This window comes from Aulonocara stuartgranti, assembly GCF_965226115.1.
Source record: "Aulonocara stuartgranti genome assembly, chromosome: 13".
NCBI lineage: Eukaryota > Metazoa > Chordata > Actinopteri > Cichliformes > Cichlidae > Aulonocara > Aulonocara stuartgranti.
In genome coordinates, this window is record NC_138949.1 from 30,199,097 (window position 1) to 30,219,354 (window position 20,258).

The following is a 20,258-nucleotide window of genomic DNA, read 5'->3' on the forward strand; positions in this document are numbered from 1 at the left end:
CTTTGTGCCTTGAGGGGAAACTGACTGTGGGAGGAGCAACAAGAAAATTAATATTACAGAGCTGAAAAACACAACTACACTGCACAAGTTCATCTTCTCGATAATACTCGTGTTTATTGCTCTCTCACTCTCAGCATGAGTGGAGGAGAGAGGAAGAGACCGCCCACACACCCATCTGCTTCTACTACTACTGCACACACACACCCACACACGCAAAAACACATACATACATCTACATTCAAAAAATCACGCGAAAAAGACACAAATTATGCATTAGTATTAGCAATTACACCACAGCTTTCCAACTTAGATCCATTGTGCCACAAATGTCTGCAAGAAAGTGTTTTGTATGCACCAGCCTATATTACGGTCTTGGTGTTCTTCCAGGTCTCTTGTACTGTGTGATCTATTTGAACATGTTGTCATGTTGCTAAAAAAAAAGGTTGTCTCTGGGTTATCTTGCACACACTTCACACAAACACACACACACACATATTCACAGTACACACATAGTATATCATACTGTCCTCGCCCGCCAACGCTAATTCAAAACATACCTGAAGCATTAGTCGACCATTAGCTCCACTTAAAGATTTATATTAGAGCTGTTTGGCCTTTATAAACAGCAGGCTGCAGAACACAGCCCTGTACTGAAGGCCTCGAACACACCACATGACAAACATCTTAACTTGTAAATTTACAAGTTGAAAAAAAACCCCGAATTACTCAAGATGTCTGCATCTGCTCTGGATGAAGAAACTACTATGAGAAATACCCAGAAACATGTGACTTAAGATTTATCTCTGTTTGATCAACAGAAGATGAATGTTAGACATTTTCAACCACATAAAACAGCAGTTTGTCAAAAGTCTAGACCCATGCTGACACCATATGAAAATAGGTAACAGGGTATCTATTCTATGTCAGAGTGAACACTGTGGTTATTTTAAAATTAATAGTTTATTTAGTGGGCAGCACGGTGGCACGGTGGTTAGCATTGTTGCTGCACAGCAAGAAGGTTCAATTCCACCATCAGGCCGGGGTCTTTCTGTGTGGAGTTTGCATGTTCTCCCCGTGTCTGCGTGGGCTCCCTCCGGGTACTCCGGCTTCCCCCCACCGTCCAAAGACATGCAGCTTGTGGGGATAGGTTAATTGGATAATCCAAATTGCCACTAGGTGTGAATGTGAGTATGAATGGTTGTCTGTCCCTGTGTGTTAGCCCTGCGACAGACTGGCGACCTGTCCAGGGTGTACCCCGCCTCTCGCCCCATGACAGCTGGGATTGGCTCCTGCGACCCTGAAAAGGATAAGCGGTAGCGAATGGATGGATGGATAGTTTATTTAGATGCCTCTCCTGTTGCACAGAAACAAAAAAGAAGCTAAAATTCAGTTCAGTTCTATTCTATTTATGTAGTGCCATTTCACAAAACCAGTCACTTCAAGGTGATTTATATTGTAAGGTCAACACCCTACTAGACAAAAAACTCCAAGAATCAGATGAGCCACTATAAACAAGCACTCCATCACAGTGGGGGAGGGGGGGGGGGGGGGGCTTTGCTTTTAACACAAAGGGAGTACACACTAGCTTTGGTGGAATCGTAACTGGAAATGGGATACTGGCATACCTTTTATCTGCATCTAATGTAAATCAAACCACAGTTTACACAATAAACATGATGTACTGAAGAAGTCTCGCAAGTAATGACCGAGACCATAATTTCACCACAAATGAGTTTACCAAAGTCATAACTGTAGTAAGCACTAGGGGAGTTTTGTCATGTATATATATCATCTATATATATACAATATATAGGTTGTATATATACAATACAGTCTATGCTGGCCGTCAGAGAGATGGTTTAAGAAGCTTCACTAGTGGCTCCACTTTTCATTTTCACAGGCAATGTCCATCTTTTATGTACTTATATACTGTAATATCAAGTAACAGGTTGATATTATCTGTCGATACTAACTACTTGCCGATCTGACAGTATGGCCATTTGTGATGGCCTACAAATGAAAAATTAAAGACAGGAGAAAGATATTGATATTGTATAGTTAGTCCACCAGACAACATTGAGCAACTTCCCAGCTGATCCGAGCAGAGTCGGGCAGAGCATAAATAAGTAAATAAATAACTATACATAACACACGTTAGGAAAATCTGTTTAAGACTCAAAAAATATTGGTCGATATATCAGATTTTTAAATGACCAAACATTGGTTTCGGTATCATTCTAATGGCGCCTATGCTTTCAGGTAGAGGGATTCATTTTGCTGGATTCAAAAAATGTTGTTGCAAGTTTATAATATATAAGTTAATAAGTTGCTAAACCTTAGGTTTGGCGAAACATCAAGACAAAGGTGTAGTAAATATACTCTTTTTATTTTTCATTTTGCTTTATTTTGTTTTTACAATATCCGCAAATGACTAAGGGGGCAACTGACGAAGAAGTTTGGATACCTCCAAGAATTTGTGGTCTATCTCTGACTACGAGGTTGATTCAAAGATTCAATTATTAATGTCACATGTTGTCAACTGAAGCTTAATGAGCTTCATCTTAACCTAATCACACTGAGATGCATTCCTCTGGCGTAGGGGAGAGAGAAAACTGTCCCAAAGCCTTTACGGTATCACATGAGCTTTAGTCAAGCTGAAGTCATGTGGCTTCATGTATCCTCAAAGAGACCTACAGCTACAAACTCACTGACACTTGTACAGGAACACAGCACAGATAAACACAGAGATACAATCATCTAGGGGAAGTTTCATGAAGGCAAAAACTAATGAGAAGAATCATCTTGCACTTTTACTAAGAATGTCACCTAGATGAAAATTTGCAGTAATTTTCCAGTTATATACTGCATTGTGCATATGTAGGTACATTCCTGTATGGCTGCTTGTGCTTCGAAAGCATGTTAACATTTCCGAAGCTTTTATTGAATCTAGCAAGACACATGATTTATTATTCCCCAGGACATCACGTTGCCTTACTTAAGAAGTCGACCGCTTTGGAAGCCAACTATTTTTAATTTAGGAGACTCAGCTCTAGCCATGATTCACAGCTCAACAACTGTTGTCATATTTTGATTAAACTGATAGTTATATCTAGTTGGTACACCACACTGTAAAAAAAAAAAAAGTAATATATAAGTATTTTACTGTGTATTTTACAGTTTTGTACAGTTTTTCTAGAATATCATTAAATTTACATAAATAGGCTGTGATTTTACATTTCAAATGTAAAACAACATAAAATCACTGTAAATGTAATAAAACAGAATTTTCTTGTTTTTTAAATATATTTGTCTGTACATATGCATATTTAGATTGTTAAAATACATTCACAAATGTATCATAATTTCACAAATATTTGTCCGTTATTTGACAGATTGAACTGTTAAATTCAAATGTAATGCTATGGAAAAATATATAAAATGATTCTTATAAACTTTTTTTTTACATCAAATAATGTTATTTAGGGCGATCGTGGCTCAAGCGTTGGCAGTTCGTCTTGTAATCGGAAGGTTGCCAGTTCGAGCCCCGGCTCGGACAGTTTCAGTTCCTTGGGCAAGACGCTTCACCTACCGCCTACTGGTGATGGCCAGGGGGGCCCATGGCGCGATATGGCATCCTCGCTTCTGTCAGTCTGGCTCAGGGCAGCTGTGGCTACAACTGTAGCTTGCCTCCACCAACAAGTGAATGAATAGTGGATTTGTAAAGCGCTTTGAGGGTCTCGAAAAGCGCTATATAAATGCAATCCATTATTATTATCATTTAAACCAACTGTTAACTGCATATTTCTGTACATTTAAGTATTATTATTCATATTGCCGGATTCATTGACCTTGTTTATAGGTAATTTCATTGTTTAATCACATTAAAATGAAAATAACCGTATTTTTATGAGAAAGTTATTTTCTGTTATTTTACGGTATTATTTTGGCGCCCCAGCTGCCGGAACATTACTGTTTTTTTAGGATTTTTCTTTTTTACAGTGCATCTCTACCTGACTGATCTGCTCTGCTTTTTCTGGGGTGGGGCCACTATCCAGAATACTGAGTTTACACCTAATTATGTGCATTAATAGTTGGATGGCTAGACGTTTACAGACATCTTTGCCCAACTGTTACATAAGAAGCTAAGTGGAAGACCACGAAAAGCAAAAGAAACCGATTACATGTATTTGTGTAATATAGAAGTAGCTGATCACAGCATCATAAGCCACTCAAATCCTTGAGTTTGGCTGAAAGCTTGATAAATGTCCACTCTGTGTTTGTGTGAATGGAACAACAGGGTGTTTTCTCTTCTCTCATCCTGTTTATGAGGAAATGTAGATGGTGCCTTACTAAGTTTAATTCTGTTGTGTGGAGCTCACCGGTGATTTACGTTGCAGACATTCCACAGATGCTTGACCTCTACACTGCAAATTATGATTTACAGACTTCATCAGGCTGTTACATAAGCTCTGCAGTACCTCTGTGTGGTATATATCAAATCTCCAGTTGATTTTCTTCCTTTCCTGTTCTGAGAGCCCATGTTTACATTTCTGTGTTCTGCTAATGTAATGTTAACAATTCAGCAGGTTAGCCACACATAGGTAGCACCATGTTTTAATCCTCCCAGTGCCATCCACAATCCTTTTACTAGTGAACAATCCCCTCGCACTTACTTTTCAGGATCAGATACAGCTGAGCAGCTAACTAGTAATGCTTGCTTTTGTTATGCTTTGGAGATCTACTGCTACTTTAACTAGAAGATGGTTGGGCAGAGAACCGTGCAGAAGCATTCTCTCAGGCTAATGCTGATATCAGTACTTGTGTCCAGACTTGTGAGATGCCTCTTTTCCGCCCCCAAGCTCAGGTGTCACTACAGGTTCTGGCACGTCCTCAGACTTTTGTTCTGTATTTAGCTGTTAGCATTTAGATATGAAAACCCACATTTTAAATGTGGTTTATCATAGCTACACATCCAACTTTTGCAACAAACCAAATTGCTTGAAAGTCACTTAATAGTTTAGCATGACATATATTTAGCACAAATCCTACAACAAATAGACTGTTTTTGTCTTTTGGGGTTGTTTTTTTTTTTATTATTACTTGGTTATTTTGATTATATGGAAAGATTATGAATGTGTCTGTTTTAGCCTAAAACCATTCTGCAAATAATAGAGCACCGGAAACACACTGGAAAGAGACCAGGAAACGTCATCAGTCGATAGAGAAGAATATGTTATAAATGCTAATAATCCCACGTGTGGCAAGCACAACGATATGGAGAAATTTCACAGTAATTCTTGCTTCAGTTCTTTTCTTGTGAAAAGTGTTTTTATGAAGTGGTGCTGACAGGAACTGCAGGAGAAACAGTAAAGCTTTCATCACAAGTGGCTTATTTCTTCATCATGCATTCCTTACATATCTGTGCCACTGTAATTTACTGTGTTGTAGCGAACACGGACAGCACAGCAGAAAAATGAATGATAACAGAAGCTACGGCGGGGCACCTGGAGAGCCATATTTCTCATCTCCCTCTTCCTTTCTTTCTCTGGGAAGTAAACTTGGACAGTGAAAACAGGAAGTAGGGCCTACCGTGTGACTCCAACACACTGCCCCTATTTTTAGACGCACACACATATATAAACATGCACAGCCCAGCCCCCGTTTCCTTCAGCCCATACAGAGGACACCCCTCTACTACAGCCCAAAGGCAAACAGGGTCAAGAAGAGAGCAAGCCTGAGCTCTTCCTCTATTCCCTCTGCATGAGAGTTTACAAAGCCTACGGAAGCCAAACTGCACTGCACTGAAAATGCTGAAGAGGCTTTCAGCAAGACACTTCCAGGTCCAGAACCCATGTAAAACACAGATATGCATGTCATTTCACAGTGTTTACTGAAACTTCTCCAACAGACTGTATTGCATTTTATTGTATAATGGTGTAACTCTGCATTAACATGCAGACAGCCTTATATTTTTGTAGCTGCCTGAGATGGTGCAAGTAAAGGACCATTAACTTTTAAGTGGCTTCATCTTCAGGGATTATCGTTTGATTTAATTTTCTACTGTTGCACCACTGTAGAAAGGCTCACTGTAAAAACTTTAGGTGAATGATTTAATAATAAGATTAGTAAAATTTCTAGATTCTACCAAATAGTCCAGATGTGATTACATGTAGGTCAATGGTTTAACGTGGTCAGAGTACTAACACTGCTCAGTAACAGCAACAGCGGTAAGTAATGCCAGTTTCTGGCAAATACATTGGTATAATTATTAATTTGATCACTATCCTCTGCTAGTTATATCCTTATGCAGATTTGGGTCATTTCCTGCACTTCTGCTATTTTTTAGGTGACACCCTGAAAGTCTGTTCTGACCAATTACACTTTTGAATGTGCAGTTTTCACCACAGACGTGCAAATAAAAACTGCTGAGTGAGCGAGACCCAATGGGCATATCAGAGCACAGGCATACTGGTATGCAGGTATTTTTTTCTCTCTCTCTCACCTTTCATTGTGAATTGTATCCTAGACTGAAAGGGAACTTTAAAAATGAACATCTTTACATTGTGTTCTTCTGTCAGAATTAAGTTGTCATTTCTTTTCTGAAAAAGCGAAAATGAAACACTGCATAAAACAATCAGCCGTTTGTACGCCCATTTGCATTAGCACACTAGGGCAACGCCTTTCTTTAAAATTATACAACATGAAGTAAATTTTACTTTCCACACAGACCTTCCAGTGCACAATTGTTTTTGCATGAAACATTCCTCAGATGACTGAACATAAAGTATATAACTGTTTACAGAAATCACAGGCTGGGGCCTTCATCAACATGAGCCTTGAAGTGTGGCGCACTCGTTAACTCGTCAGTCGGAGCTGAACTTGTTTTCGCCTCGGCAGACTTTTCCTGTGTGTCTCCTCTGTCAGCTCCAGCAGCTGAACCACAGTCGTTTCAACCGCAGACAACCACACAGCAATCTGGCTTTGTCACAGTTGCAATACCACAAAAACAGTGTTAGCGCCACAGCTGGGAACAAGAGAGCTGGGAGACACACCAATGATAGTTACTGGTTGAATAAAAAAATATTTTCCCATTTTAAAAACTTTATCAGTCTGCTTTCATTATCTCCATCCATCCATCGATTCTCTTCCGCTTTTGCTTTTCAGGGTGGGTTGGGTTGGGGGGGTGCCCGAATCAGCAGATCCCCTAAACCGATGCATCAGTATCAGATTGCAAATGGCAAAAGTTGGATCAGTGCATCCCTGGAAAGTGCAGTCTTAATGAAAATGAACTTGATCTAACCCACATTTTCACAGATAATTTCACAGGTTTCATTTAATTCACCTAGGTAGTTTTTGTACAATCTTACCTCTACCTTAGAAGAAGATGAAGAATATTTGCACATGTTTATTTTCTCTATGTACAACGGTTCTATGGTTAATTCTGTGCTAATCACAAAGAAGCTATCTCAGCATGTTTGAATGATTTATAGTGTTTTTGAACCTGTATTGTTTGCAATGCACGCATCCCACGTGAATATACTACAATCACTGTATTCCTGCCTCCTACCCCTCTTAGAGTGATGTGTTCAGCTACACACAGATTACCATAGTCTACCACTGGCATTGGTACTTCATAGACTTTTTTTCATATGTATTCCATGTCCAATAGAATTAGACTCTGCACAGAGTCCATGGATGATAATTGCTAATCAAAAGTGATGCAGGAAAGTATAGAAAATGAGAATAAATTGTAATGCCTTTCATTGCAGTTCTGGCAGCTGCTGGCTAAATCCATATGGCACAGAACCAATGTTAAGAAGATATAGCTCCTGCCAACACTACTCACATCACACCCTTTACACTGCTAACAAATGAGGGAAGGTGGGAGTCTTAGCAGGAGAGAGTGAACAACAGAGAGAGGCCAAATGTTCATGTTTTTTTAACAATTATGTGAAGCATTTTCATTCGAGTGTATCAATGTGAGATGGGCTTTTACAGCAAGTGCGCAGACCACTTAATCTGATGAACCTAACAATGAGAAGAGTTGTGACTAAAACATGACTGGACAAAGCAAATGATATCTGTTCGTGCTCATCAGTTAGCCACTTCCTCCTCTTTCATTACATCAGGTGCCCCCAAAATACATGTGAAACATTACAATTTAAACACAAGGCACAGAAAGAGAGAAAGATCTTTACATGTTCCTGTGCAATCTTAATCTGCAATACCAATGCTCACTGTCTCATATCTCATTTTCCTCCTTCTGTTTTGCAGTACACTACAGTACACCCCCGCCAAGTCGCAGTTCAGAGTTTGTGGCCTCAGCCATTTGCAGATTTTTTCTTAGAACCTAACTAATAAATGTTCATGGAAATATCCTCCACAAATAAATACCCCTGTACTTGGAGGGGGGAGGTTTGAAAGACGGCATCGGCATTTCCGCATCATAAGAGTTTACCATGTGCAGCTATCTCGAGTGTTCTTTGTTCTTCTTAAAACCCTTAAGATGCCGCCCAAATGCATATTTAGGATTTTAACTACTTTTTCTACCACATCTGAAATACACGGTTTAAGGATCTTGCTTTGGCACGTACCACCAACCTAAACACTGTTTTCAACCAAGCCATGGCAAAGATGTCCCCCCGGCAGGACAATAGGAACAAAAACCATGACACAAGCCCAAAGTGTTGAGCCAGCCTTAAAACAGTGCATATCCCAATCCAAGTGAGAGTCTGTGGGATGTTCTAGAATAAAGCTGATCCACAAAGCCTCCATCACGCAATCCACAGTACCCTGAGGTCCTCTGCCAGACACCACAGGTATTTGAAAACAGGAAAAAAGTTAATTGAGTGGGCTGCTGTTCAAACACCATTAGACCCTAACCTCCCATTTCCCAATGTATGGAGAGGTCTGCACAGCTCTACCTCCAACTTTGACCATATCCCTGACTTTCACAAGAAACACTTGCAACTATACTTCTATAACTAGGACTGATATATGTAAGAATATGTTTAGCTGAAAAAGAGAAGTTATGGTTCTAGCATTTCTATCACCAGTGCTATGGTATAGAAAAATGTCTATTCAACCATGGAATCCATAAGAACTTTTATTTTGATGTGCATTTCTAAAATCCTCAACATGAGTTTGACAGCTGCTGCAGTCCTCCCCCTCCATCCCTCAGTCATTTAACCATTCAAAAGCAGACAGCTTCCTTCAACACCCTCTTTGTCTTGCTCTTGACTGCCTCTCTACCTCCCCTCAATCGCTGCCTGTTTGGCAGAAACACCAAACCCTGAATGTCCTTCTCCACACTTCTCTCTTTAATGACAAGTTCCGACAAGGCAGCTGCCTACACACGATTCAGAGGAGAACAGAAATTCCTGACAGATTTAGGAATGCGATCTCCTTTTCATGTCAAACGAACATCAGTTCTTGCACCTTTTTTCTGTTCTCCAGCGTTTTTTTCTCCAGCTTAGCCAAAGCCACATATCAAACTGATATTTGCTGGACTGAAGTAGCGTTAATTCATAAATCATGTTCACCACAGACCAACCAGTGACCGGCCCTGCTAAATCACATCCCACATGTGCTGGATATGCAAGGCAAAGCACAGTTCTCTCATTAATTCTGAAATTATTGAGTTTATTTACAATTTGCCACATACTTTATTACGTCTTGGCAGTTTGGAAACTGGTCAGTACCCAAATGCTGTTACTTCAGCAAGTCAACTGTGAGCTACTGGAGCACTTTGCACAATCCATTACACAACAATTTTCATATCGTTGATTACTGTTCTTCATGCATGCTTGAATAATGAGCTCAAATTTCTGGGACGTGAACTCACTGTTATGACAGAGTGTGTGTGTGTGTGCGCGCACTATGTGACCTGCTCGGCAGGTATGACTTTCTCCTGAAGGTGATTATTCACAGAGCTTGTAAAGGCTTGCGGGAATACAGTGACACATTTGGATTTATGCCCAGGTTTTTTTTGTTGTTGTATTAATATTGTTACTTGTCACAACACGGGTATTAGGTTTCAGTTCACATGCTTTTGTCAAATGAAATATCTGCAGATTTTTTGATTTCCAGGCACAGTGGATACTGTATCACCACCATTAGACAAAGACAACACACCAGTGTCTCCAAAACCTCTTTCGTTTACTGCAGAACTATTTTGCGTCATGGGATAAGATCTTGCCAAAGGATAAAACTGTCCAAAAACCTTAACTCTCTGACGTTCCTTTGCCATGAATGAAAAGGCTATTGTATGTGCTGCAAGTGGGGAACTGTGTGGATTATTTAATGGAGTTCATAAAATTCATAAAAGATTAAAGGAGAAAGCATTATCAGATATGAAGAGACAACAAAAGTGTGTGAAAGCAGAAGCCACAGACATAGACAGGGGAGGACAGTAAAGCATTCAGGTGGGACATTGTGGGACAGTTCAATGTGTTCTCGTCCCAGGGTTTCAAATACATCCATTCTGTCACATACTGCTGGCATTACAGAAATACACGCAGGATTACCTTTGGTGTTGGTGCTGTGATGCACCGACTGCGGCAATACTGGTCTAATGTTTTAAAGAACAGTGGACCCTGGATTGAGTCCCAGGTGGGGGCTTTGTTTTCTGCACTTTTTTCCAATTTCTTTTCACTCATGTGTTTGTGTTTGTTGGTAAAGTTTAATAAGGTTTGTTTTAGCATGCAACACTCCACGATATTAACCCTACACACTGCAAAATGATGCTTATGGCCACTGACTGCATCTAAATCAGGGGTCTTGAACGCCAGGCCTCGAGGGCCGGTGTCCTGCACGTTTTAGATCTCACCATGGGTCAACACACCCAAATCAAATGATTAGTTCATTACCAGGCCTCTGAAGAACTTCAAGACATGTTGAGGAGGTAATTTAGCCATTTAAATCAGATGTGTTGGATCAAGGACACATCTAAAACCTGCAGGACACTGGCCCTCGATGCCTGGAGTTTGAGACAACTGATCTAAATGAAAAGCTGTGGTAAGTCTACTGACTCTGAATGCGCCTGAGTGACTTTTATGTGGCAAAGAAATAATTTTAACTCAATATCTTGATGAATTACTGGATAACACAATAACTGCTGAGTTTAGATAGAAAGCAGCCTGGGTTTTGTTTTGTTTTCTCTGTGCCTGTGGTTACTGGCTACTGACAAGTGGCAAGGCACCATCTGATATGTGTATCAGTCTGATCCTGACCCAAAAGATTTCCCTCAGCAACAATCAATGGGGCGGTCTATTCAGTTCTTTTAATTTATAAAGCGTGGATAGCCATGTTTAAGTTGAGCCGTTTGTCACCTTACACACAAAACAGACACTCACAGTCTCTTTATCATGCTGACGGATTCAGTTTCCTAATTTAACACTGATATTCATTCATTATTCTCATCATTTCTTTTAAATTAAAGATGTGTTTGAGTCCTATGGCCTATTTTTCATTGTCCCAAAATTTTTATATTAATTTCCATCCTCTATACAGCTACCACTGTTAGGCTTTTGCTCACTCTGAAATCACATATTTATTTTCTTGTCTGGTATTTAAGCAATCCACACAACATTTTATTTCATCTCCTGTTTTCAAACCTACACTCCCTGAATCAGCAGCAAATTTCAAAAAAATGTAAGATGAATTAGTCTTGTATTCATTAGTATAAAGAGTAATTAAACTTGGAGAGATACCATCAGTCTCCCACCCCCATGGGGCCCCGGTGTTGGTAATACTAGCAGATGACACTGCAGCACTTACTCTAACACACTTTGGTCATCTAAACATAAAATGATGAGAACCATGTAGCTCCAGAAACAAAGCACAGACTGCATTTGTATGACACTCGGGGGAAAAGTAAGAAGTTGTGTTTCATGATTGATGACGTATGATACAAAAACAATCTGCTGACTAACAGTAAGTACTCTGCCTGAGTTCCTGGAAGACATGTTTGGGTGTCACAGACAGGTGGCACGGCTCTCCTGAAAAATACTGTGTATAATAAAACATCACTGTGAGGCAAACAATGTGCACATTGTGATTTGTGGTAATGTTCTTCTGACTTTCTAAGCAGTCTGAGTATCATTCTCCTAAAAAGATCTCATACTTCTTCAAGTCTGTCATATGCCGAAGAATAAAATAATAAGGTTCTTTTTTGTGTGGGAACTTACACAAATCTGTAACCGAGCCTGAGCCCAGAAATAACAAATAAATCACTCTTTGGTATAAGAGGGACTGTTTTAGTCTGGAGCAAAGTTAGTCTCCATCAACCTAACGATGAAATTTAGTTAAGGTTCCACTACTGATTTCACAGTCTAATATTATTATGGATGCATGTTATGCCATATTCTTGATATTTAAATAGATTTATTGTTTCCCTGTATGCATGATTGAAGAAATATTTGGAAAGATGTTACGGCCCTAGCGTAACGTAACAAAAGAACAAGTGGAAAAAATTTTATTCATTGACTTCGCACCAGATGCAGTCACACTGAACAAATCTCGTAGTTCATAATATAATACAACATGACACAAAAAGATGTGGTACCATGTAATGCGATACGATACAATCCAATGGAATAAGATTGGATCAACAGACATGCAGGGTTGCTAGTTGGTACATGATACAGGACATGTTGGTTTACACAAGAGTTTTCTTTACAAGTTTCCTCTTTCTCACCACAATAAGAAACAACACATGGCCTCAGCTAATCAACTCACTGATTGGTGATTACTTCAGACTTGTATTGATTTCAGCCATAAGGGCAGCGCTAAGTGTTGGGAGTGAGAAAGAAATCCAGTCCAAGAAAATCATGTTTTGTTATTCTGGAATTATTTGATGTGAAGAATTGGTTTGAAGCTACTATAGTAAACATCAACTTTCTGAGCCTTTGCAATTCCTCTGCTTAAAGGATAAAAACACTCCACAACAGACTTATAGCTTACGTTAGCATTACTCATGAGGAAATTACACAGTCTTAGTTCCCACACGCTGTTATCTAGTTCTTCTTTGTCTAAGCTGACATAACTCTTGATGTAGCTTAAGTTGAGACATGTTCGCCCGTGGGAGTGCCTTAAAACAAGTGCAAACACAAGGTGCAAGACTCAGAGGACCAAGATGAAAAATTCCTGTCATGCTGATGAATGAAAATGGATCAGGCTGACAGCCGTATAGCACCTTTTGACTTAAAAAGCACCACTGCAGTTCAAGAAGATTACTATTTTCATGTGTAGTAATTTATATTTAGAGGTATACCTCTGCGATCTTTCTTGCCCTTTACTTGCATACATGGAGCTGGAGGCTGGAAAAAAGCAGCAAGACTAGCACAAATCACAAGTGACCGTACTGGAACGAGAAGGCATAGCGCTAGGTTACCAGCTAATGCTAGCAAACACTTTTAGTAAGTACCATTCATAAACTGTACAATGCACAGACACTAATAAAATATCACTCATCAAAAAACTGAAGGACAAACTTCTTGGATTAGCTGTGCCTCACATGTTTTTTGCAAGATAATTCATTATAAGGCTACAACGGAACGAAAGCACAAACGGTTCTAGTTTAGCAGCTAAAGTTATCAACAGTGGCCATACTGTTGGTTAACATGCGTTTTGATGCTGAAAAGTTGGGCATTTTCACATGAAAGGTCTGATTTGCCTTCAGGAGTCAGCCTTGAGTGGCTACAAGAGGAAACACACTTTTTTGGCTTCATTTTTGAGCTCTGGAGGTTGCCACTTGCAGGCTAGAGTAGCTTCAATAGTGTACCTTAAATGAGATTTGTCAATATGATGCTTTACTTTTTGCTTGATATAACAACTTAAGAAGGTTTAACAAAGACCTGAACTCGATAAAGTACTCTGTGTTTCATAATAACTAGCAGAAAGTTTCAACAGGCACATTGTGTAATACTACTACTTAATTTAACTGAATTTTATCTAACTTGAGTTACTAGTGAGTAGTGAGGAGAAAAGTCATAACAGCATCCCTGTTTGATTATTCCCTACATTCTACAACATTAAGGGCAATTAAATGTTTTTAATATAGCACCAGATTACAACAACAGTCATCTCCAGCTGCTTTATATTTTAGGCAAGAGAACTCCAACAATCCGATAATTCCTATGAACAAGCACTTGGCCATGGTTAATAGGTAGAACTCAGTTTTAACAGAAAGAGACCTTCAGCAGAACAAGGCTGTGTGATGAGCAGCCATCTGCCACGACCGGCTGTGGGATGAGAGGAAAGTGAAGACAGAAACAGAGGAGCGCAGAGAGACTGAACAACAAACAAGCGAGCAGAAATAAATGTAATGATATGAAATAGTGTAAATGCACAGGAAGTCCACCAGCAGCACATGTGATACAGCTCAGAAATATTTAAACCCATCAGAAGATTCACTGAGAGTCTCGTATTCCGAGTCCTTCTGTCAAGAACTTAATCTTAACACATGAGACTTCACACTCCCCCACAGAACAACCTTCTCTGTCCTACAGTGCAACATTCTGTAAAGGTTTCCATCCACTGCTTTCTCTCTTCCTGTCCTTCTCCCAGCTCTCTCTCACTGTGTCTAATGGACCTGATGGCCTCATCAATAATACAATCAACCAACTATTTGCTTCAGCGGCTTCAGACAACAATGGACGGCTCCCCAATGCTTCTGTGAATGTGTGCATGAGTGTCATGCATTTGGCCTAACTGCATCCACTCTTTGTAGCTCTGTTGTGGGTCACTGGTTCATCTAACAAGAGCACAACAAAGGCAACAGGATCTATATTGTGTGTGTAGCGAACCCTGTTGTGCATCTGCTAAACTTAGCTGCAGGACAGCAGAGTTTGGGTTGCAGAGATCCTGTAGTGTACAACAAAAGTGTGATCATCTTTGCACAGTTTATAAAGATGCGATCTGTGGTCTTTCCAGTAGATGTATCAATATACTGTATATCTGTATGTGAGAGTTGGATGAAACACCAACAGTGACCATGTTTGGAGTCGCTTCTGCTCACAAGTCCCTGCATCCCAGCATTTTGTCTTTAACCACCTTTCAGCTGCTCTTAGTGTTATGTGGCTAGCTGCTGAAGACAGTCAAGTTAGCTAGAGGAGCATGTAACAGAAGCAGAGCCAGACATTTCCCTTGGTTTGGTTCTCTGCACAGAAAACATGACTTCATATGAATCAGCATATTGTTCCATGTCTGCTGGATGTGTAAATAAGCAACTGTTCGCTAACACAGCATAACAATTTAATAACACACTATGTCACTTTCCCACTTGTTCATTTTAGAGGAACAAATAAACTAAGAGTCAAGGAAACTGATGTACCAGCTCATGGTAAGAACATGAGCTTCTACAATATAAATGCTGTTATAAATAGAAATATTTGTTTGTACTTTTGAATGTTTGAATGAGCTAGTGTCATGCTAAACTCTTATGCCCCATGTCATCTGCTCTGTTCAGTTGACTTGCAGGTTGAGATCTGCTCAATCCAACTTTGTTTACCTAGTTCACAGCAACAGTCATTTCAAGATCTCAAAGATACGCACAAGGTGTCCCATCGCTGCATTAGGAAATAGTGAAAAGGGTTTCATATTCCCAACTCGTCCTATACGGAGGCTTGCAAAGGACCATCTGGAATCACATTATAAGTCATTTAATGTACATCATCAGTGGTGAGAAGGTGAGTTTAAAATTTTAACCCAAGCACTGCTCTTCTTCTTTCACCATGTCTTTCTTCAACACGCTAAAATGCAAACCACAGTCTCTGCAGCAAAAACCTCCGAGGCTAAAAAAGAAAGTTTCTTTTAATGGCCACTTGAAGCTAGCTACAGAAGTCCTCACATGTTAAAATGTCCTAAATTAAAGCAGAACTAAATATTTTACATTCTGTTATGATAAATAGTTATGGGTTTCTTTGGGTGATGAGAATTTTGTATAATTCATCCACCTGGATACTGGTGCAGCCTAGACCTAGGAACATGGCTGCTTTGATTGACAGGTGTGCCCACACAAGGCTCTGTGGCCAGCAGCCGTCTGCTGAGCCTAACCTCCACTAACTGAAGTCACTGAAACTGACTTACTGGTACTGATGCCTTTGGAGTGAAATTATCTTAAAAATAATACTACCCAAAATAAAAAACTGTGTTTAGGTTTTTGTGAGTCAAACTTTTGTACTTTATTTTTAGGTTACTTAGCATTAATTACCCTGTCTGTACGTTGCACTTGTACAGTTTATAGATGCAGCTCGCAGACCTGGGCTAATAATTTAGCGCTCCACCAGCTCATCATTTCCGGATCCAAAAAAGCAGCATGTGGGTTTAGGAAACACTAACGCTGAGAGTTCAAAAGAGAGAGTCTGAAATCAATCTTTGACCATCTTTTATATACAGTCTATGGTCTTAATCTACTGCCACCTCTCCATTTTCCAAACGCAGCCTTTGTAGCTTTTTAAGACATCAGTTCTCTCTCTTCATCCACTAATGCTGCAGCACGTGCGCCAAGCACCATACAATAGGACACCGTGATGCATCTTGTGATGCCAGCTCCATGTGGCAGTATTTAACACACTGGGGTGGGGATCTTTCCCATAACTTTTCCATCTGAAAAAGCCAGTTGGAAAAGTTACTTTTTTTTCTTGGCATCCACACTTTACAGCTATCATTCGCTGCAAGTAGATGTTTACTTTCAATTGTGAACATGTCTAAAAGGGCAGGGCTTGATGTCTAAAAGGGCAGGGCTTGAACTTGAAATCGAGATGATGAGCAAATGATCTTCACTTAATCTATTAGTTGACTCCCACTTGTTCTGAATATGAATCATTTATCAAGTTAAAAGCAATTAATCATTTATCAAGATAACACACTAAATACTGAGCGGTCAAAGCTTCTCAGGCATCAGGATGTCAAACCCTAAAACGATGCACGTTTATGGTGGGTCATTTTGGTTAACTGCACTTTGCTTTTGAAAAATGCACTCACTAGTTATTCATCTCTGCCTCTCTTCCACACTGCATCTTTTATTTTACTTATTTATTTATCTATTTATTTGTCCTGTCTCAAAGGGGGGTGTTGGGGTTTTCTCTCATTTATTGTGGAGCAGCCACATAAAAAACATTTTTCATCGCGGGCACATACAGCTCACGTTGATATCATGTTCCAGACAAAGAACTGATAAAAATCAAATTTCTGTTAGTGTAAAGAAGTTTAACTAAAAATGTAATCAATTAGGTATCTTAATATAAGACAAAAAGTGCAATTTTAACAGTATGTCTCAGTTTTTCTACATGATAAAAAAAAATGCTGCTGTAGTAAATGAAAGGAATCTGTGAGTGTGACTCTTTGGGATTCAATTTGGTGTATTGTAAATGGCCCGAGGGGAAGTCTTTAACAGTAGGAAAAGCTGTAAAACTTGTTAAAATGTATCCTCTCCTTCACATTTTCCAAAGTAATCCAGAACTGCTTTGTTTGACACCCCTGTTGTTGGGTCTTTAGATTATATATACAGCGCCTGGAGGTGACTGCTGTTGTGATTTGGCGCTATATAAATAAAATTAAATTAAAAACAACATTAGCTAAGCCTTCTGTATTATTAAGTGTTGGTCCTGTCTTATTATATAGAGTCTGTAGATTATGTAATATGATGGAACACACAGCTTGTATTTTTAGGTGTAAATCCCTGCAACTATATGACTACTTATAGTCTGCTTCCTGCCAGACTCCCGGGAGAATTGTGATTGGAAAAAGAGTGATTAACTGATTCATTGGAAAACTTTCCACTGAGGTCCGTTTGCCTACGACAGAGAAGGTCTGAGCACCTTGTTCGACTATCACTCCCACTGTGTGTGCTTCAGGTGTCTTACCCAGTCCTCAAAGTGCTTGCTGCTGTTCTGCAGGATGTCCTCGAATTGGATGATGCAGTTGGCCACGAAGTCGTCGTAGCCAATGGGCGCGTCGTGGAAAACTGATAGCTCTATCTTGCGGCCGTCGTGGACCTCCGTGATGAACTCGTAATTCCACGTGGGGCTGTTGGTCTTCTGCTTGGTGGAGGTCTGGCCCACGCGAGAGTCGTCCACGTTGAGGGCGATGTACGTGTCCAGGAGGAAGGTCTGAGTCTTGGGACCGACGGCGTGACGCAGGGACCAAGCTGTGGGTTTGAGGTCCAGAGCCTCGCGGATCCTGATCTTCAGCTGCCCGTTGAAGACCACCATGGCGATGAAACGCGCTTCCAGTAAAACCACAGGACACCTTTCACCTCAAACACCCCCAAATCAACCGTGCTTTAGCGCTTTGAATAACAGCTCCGTTCAACCGGTGGTCCTCCGGGCAGAGCGTGTTCCTTCCACTCCGATATGAAGGAGAGAGTGCAGTCACCAAGCACACCAAGCTGCTGTCGTGTCTCGAAACGTCTGCACTTGTCGATTATGCTACAAAATTTCCCCCCAGAAACTGAACTTCAGTGGCGGAAAAGCGACCGTTAGCCCGGGAAGCCTTCAGAAGTGCACGGAAGAAACATGAATAGCTACGGCGCACATACGAGCAGAGGCCCCAGATGTGATTCGCTCTGTCATGGTGTTTACCTTCGAGGTATTAAAAAGCTCTGTTAGCTGCAGCGGGGCTCCCTGGAAGCACTGGCCTGCGTTGCATTGCACCGTGCGGAGGGTGGGAGGCTCCAAATACCTGCTGCCAGCCGCCGCGGCGCACTGGAGATGTTCGAGCTGCGAACCAGACAGCGGCCGGTAACGACCGCAGCAGGGGCGGAGAGAAGGGGGGCGGTGGGTGGATGTGTCAAAACGGGCTCCTGCTGCTTGGTGCACGGCCTGGTGTCAGTCCAGTGCAGCTGTTTGAGCTCAACTTCCAGTGGACACAGCCTCCCGACACCGCTGTGTGTCTCCGTCTCTCTCTCGCGCGCTCTCTCTCTCTCTCTGGTGCAGGAAATGCGAAAAACACGTCAGATTTAGCGGAGCCTGATGTGACAGACGGGGGAGTGCGACGCAACCAAGACTGGGGCGGTGTTTAGGAGCAGCGGGGCTGGGGGGGAAGGTTGGATGAATATGAAGGCAGAGAAATAAAAGCCTGAACAATTCACCAAGGTGCCCTTGAGCAAGGCTAGGGCTGTATAAAGAAGCCAGTGCAGGTTTACACAGTAATAGGCGTGTGTGTAAAGCTGTTTTATTAATGCAGAAAAAAACAGGTGTGTGTGCAGAAAAACAACAAGAGTGTTTAATACTGAAATGTGGACGCCTAGCAGCATGTCTCCACTCATTTTGCTGCATGTCCAGGTGCAGAATTATGAACATTCATTCACTCAATAAAGGCCACTTGCCAAGGCCATAAAAAGATGGGACCTTAGGGGGATGAATGTAGGGATATGTGAGGCATGTGTGGAATTTAAAAGAGGTGACTGAAAGCCATGTTACTTATCAGCAGCATGATGTGTGCAGCACTGAAGAAAAATATAACCTAAAACATCTGCAGCCTCAAGTGGCTTTCACAGCATTAAGCAACATTTCAGTTTTCAGTTTTGGTTTACCAAGGATGCAATGCACAGATTGTGAGTAATTGCCTACTTTGCACCTGCAAGACTGCATTGCAAGATATGAATGTTTGCCAGGGCTCTAGCAGGACTCTAATTAGTTTTGCAAAATCGTGTCATGAGTCTTCATAGTTTCCATAGTCTTTAAAACTGTACCATCGTTGTTTGAATTCCTTCCAGGGTAAAAATGAAGCGGTGTGTTTGCAAGGAGCCAGACACAGCATGTGACACAGAGGAATGAGATTTTCTACCTTCTCATATATACAGACAAATGCTTTATATATTTGACACAGAACCTGCAGTCTGTTTCTCCCGAGGCACAGATGACAAATGTGATTTATGTGCAAGCTTAGTTTTATTTGGAATAATTGTAGAAGAAGAGTCAGGCGTCTGCTTCATTTAACAGCAGAAACTACAAGGTGACCGCATGCACGGGGTTCTGTCTTAGTGCAGGAGCACACATACCTGACAGGCTCAGTACAACACCAAGAGTGATTCACATTTTACACAAGGGAAGGATGCATTTATGTGCAGATAGCATTTAGTGTTTTTAGCACTGGAGCAGCTGAAAACACTGACAAAATATCAGACTGGTATCAGTTTTTAATAGAGAGTGAACATGTTCTGTTATCTATTAGCAAATATGTAGGACAAATATGTAGGCTTTCACTGGCTTTGTTTAATGTGTTAGACAAAAAAAACCCAATTTAACCTGTTT

General features: G+C 40.7%; 1 protein-coding gene across 1 annotated transcript in view; it reads right to left on the reverse strand.

Annotated features, from left to right (window-relative positions):
* The window catches only part of LOC309720497 (protein kinase C epsilon type-like), a 96,564-nt gene extending 77,563 nt beyond the window's left edge, over positions 1-19,001 (reverse strand). The window contains exon 1 of the mRNA XM_082557496.1: positions 17,868-19,001. Within this exon, the coding sequence (XP_082413622.1) occupies positions 17,868-18,215 (348 nt within the window). The 5' untranslated portion in view covers positions 18,216-19,001. The remainder of the gene's footprint in view (positions 1-17,867) is intronic.
* Positions 19,002-20,258: the final 1,257 nt, after the last annotated feature.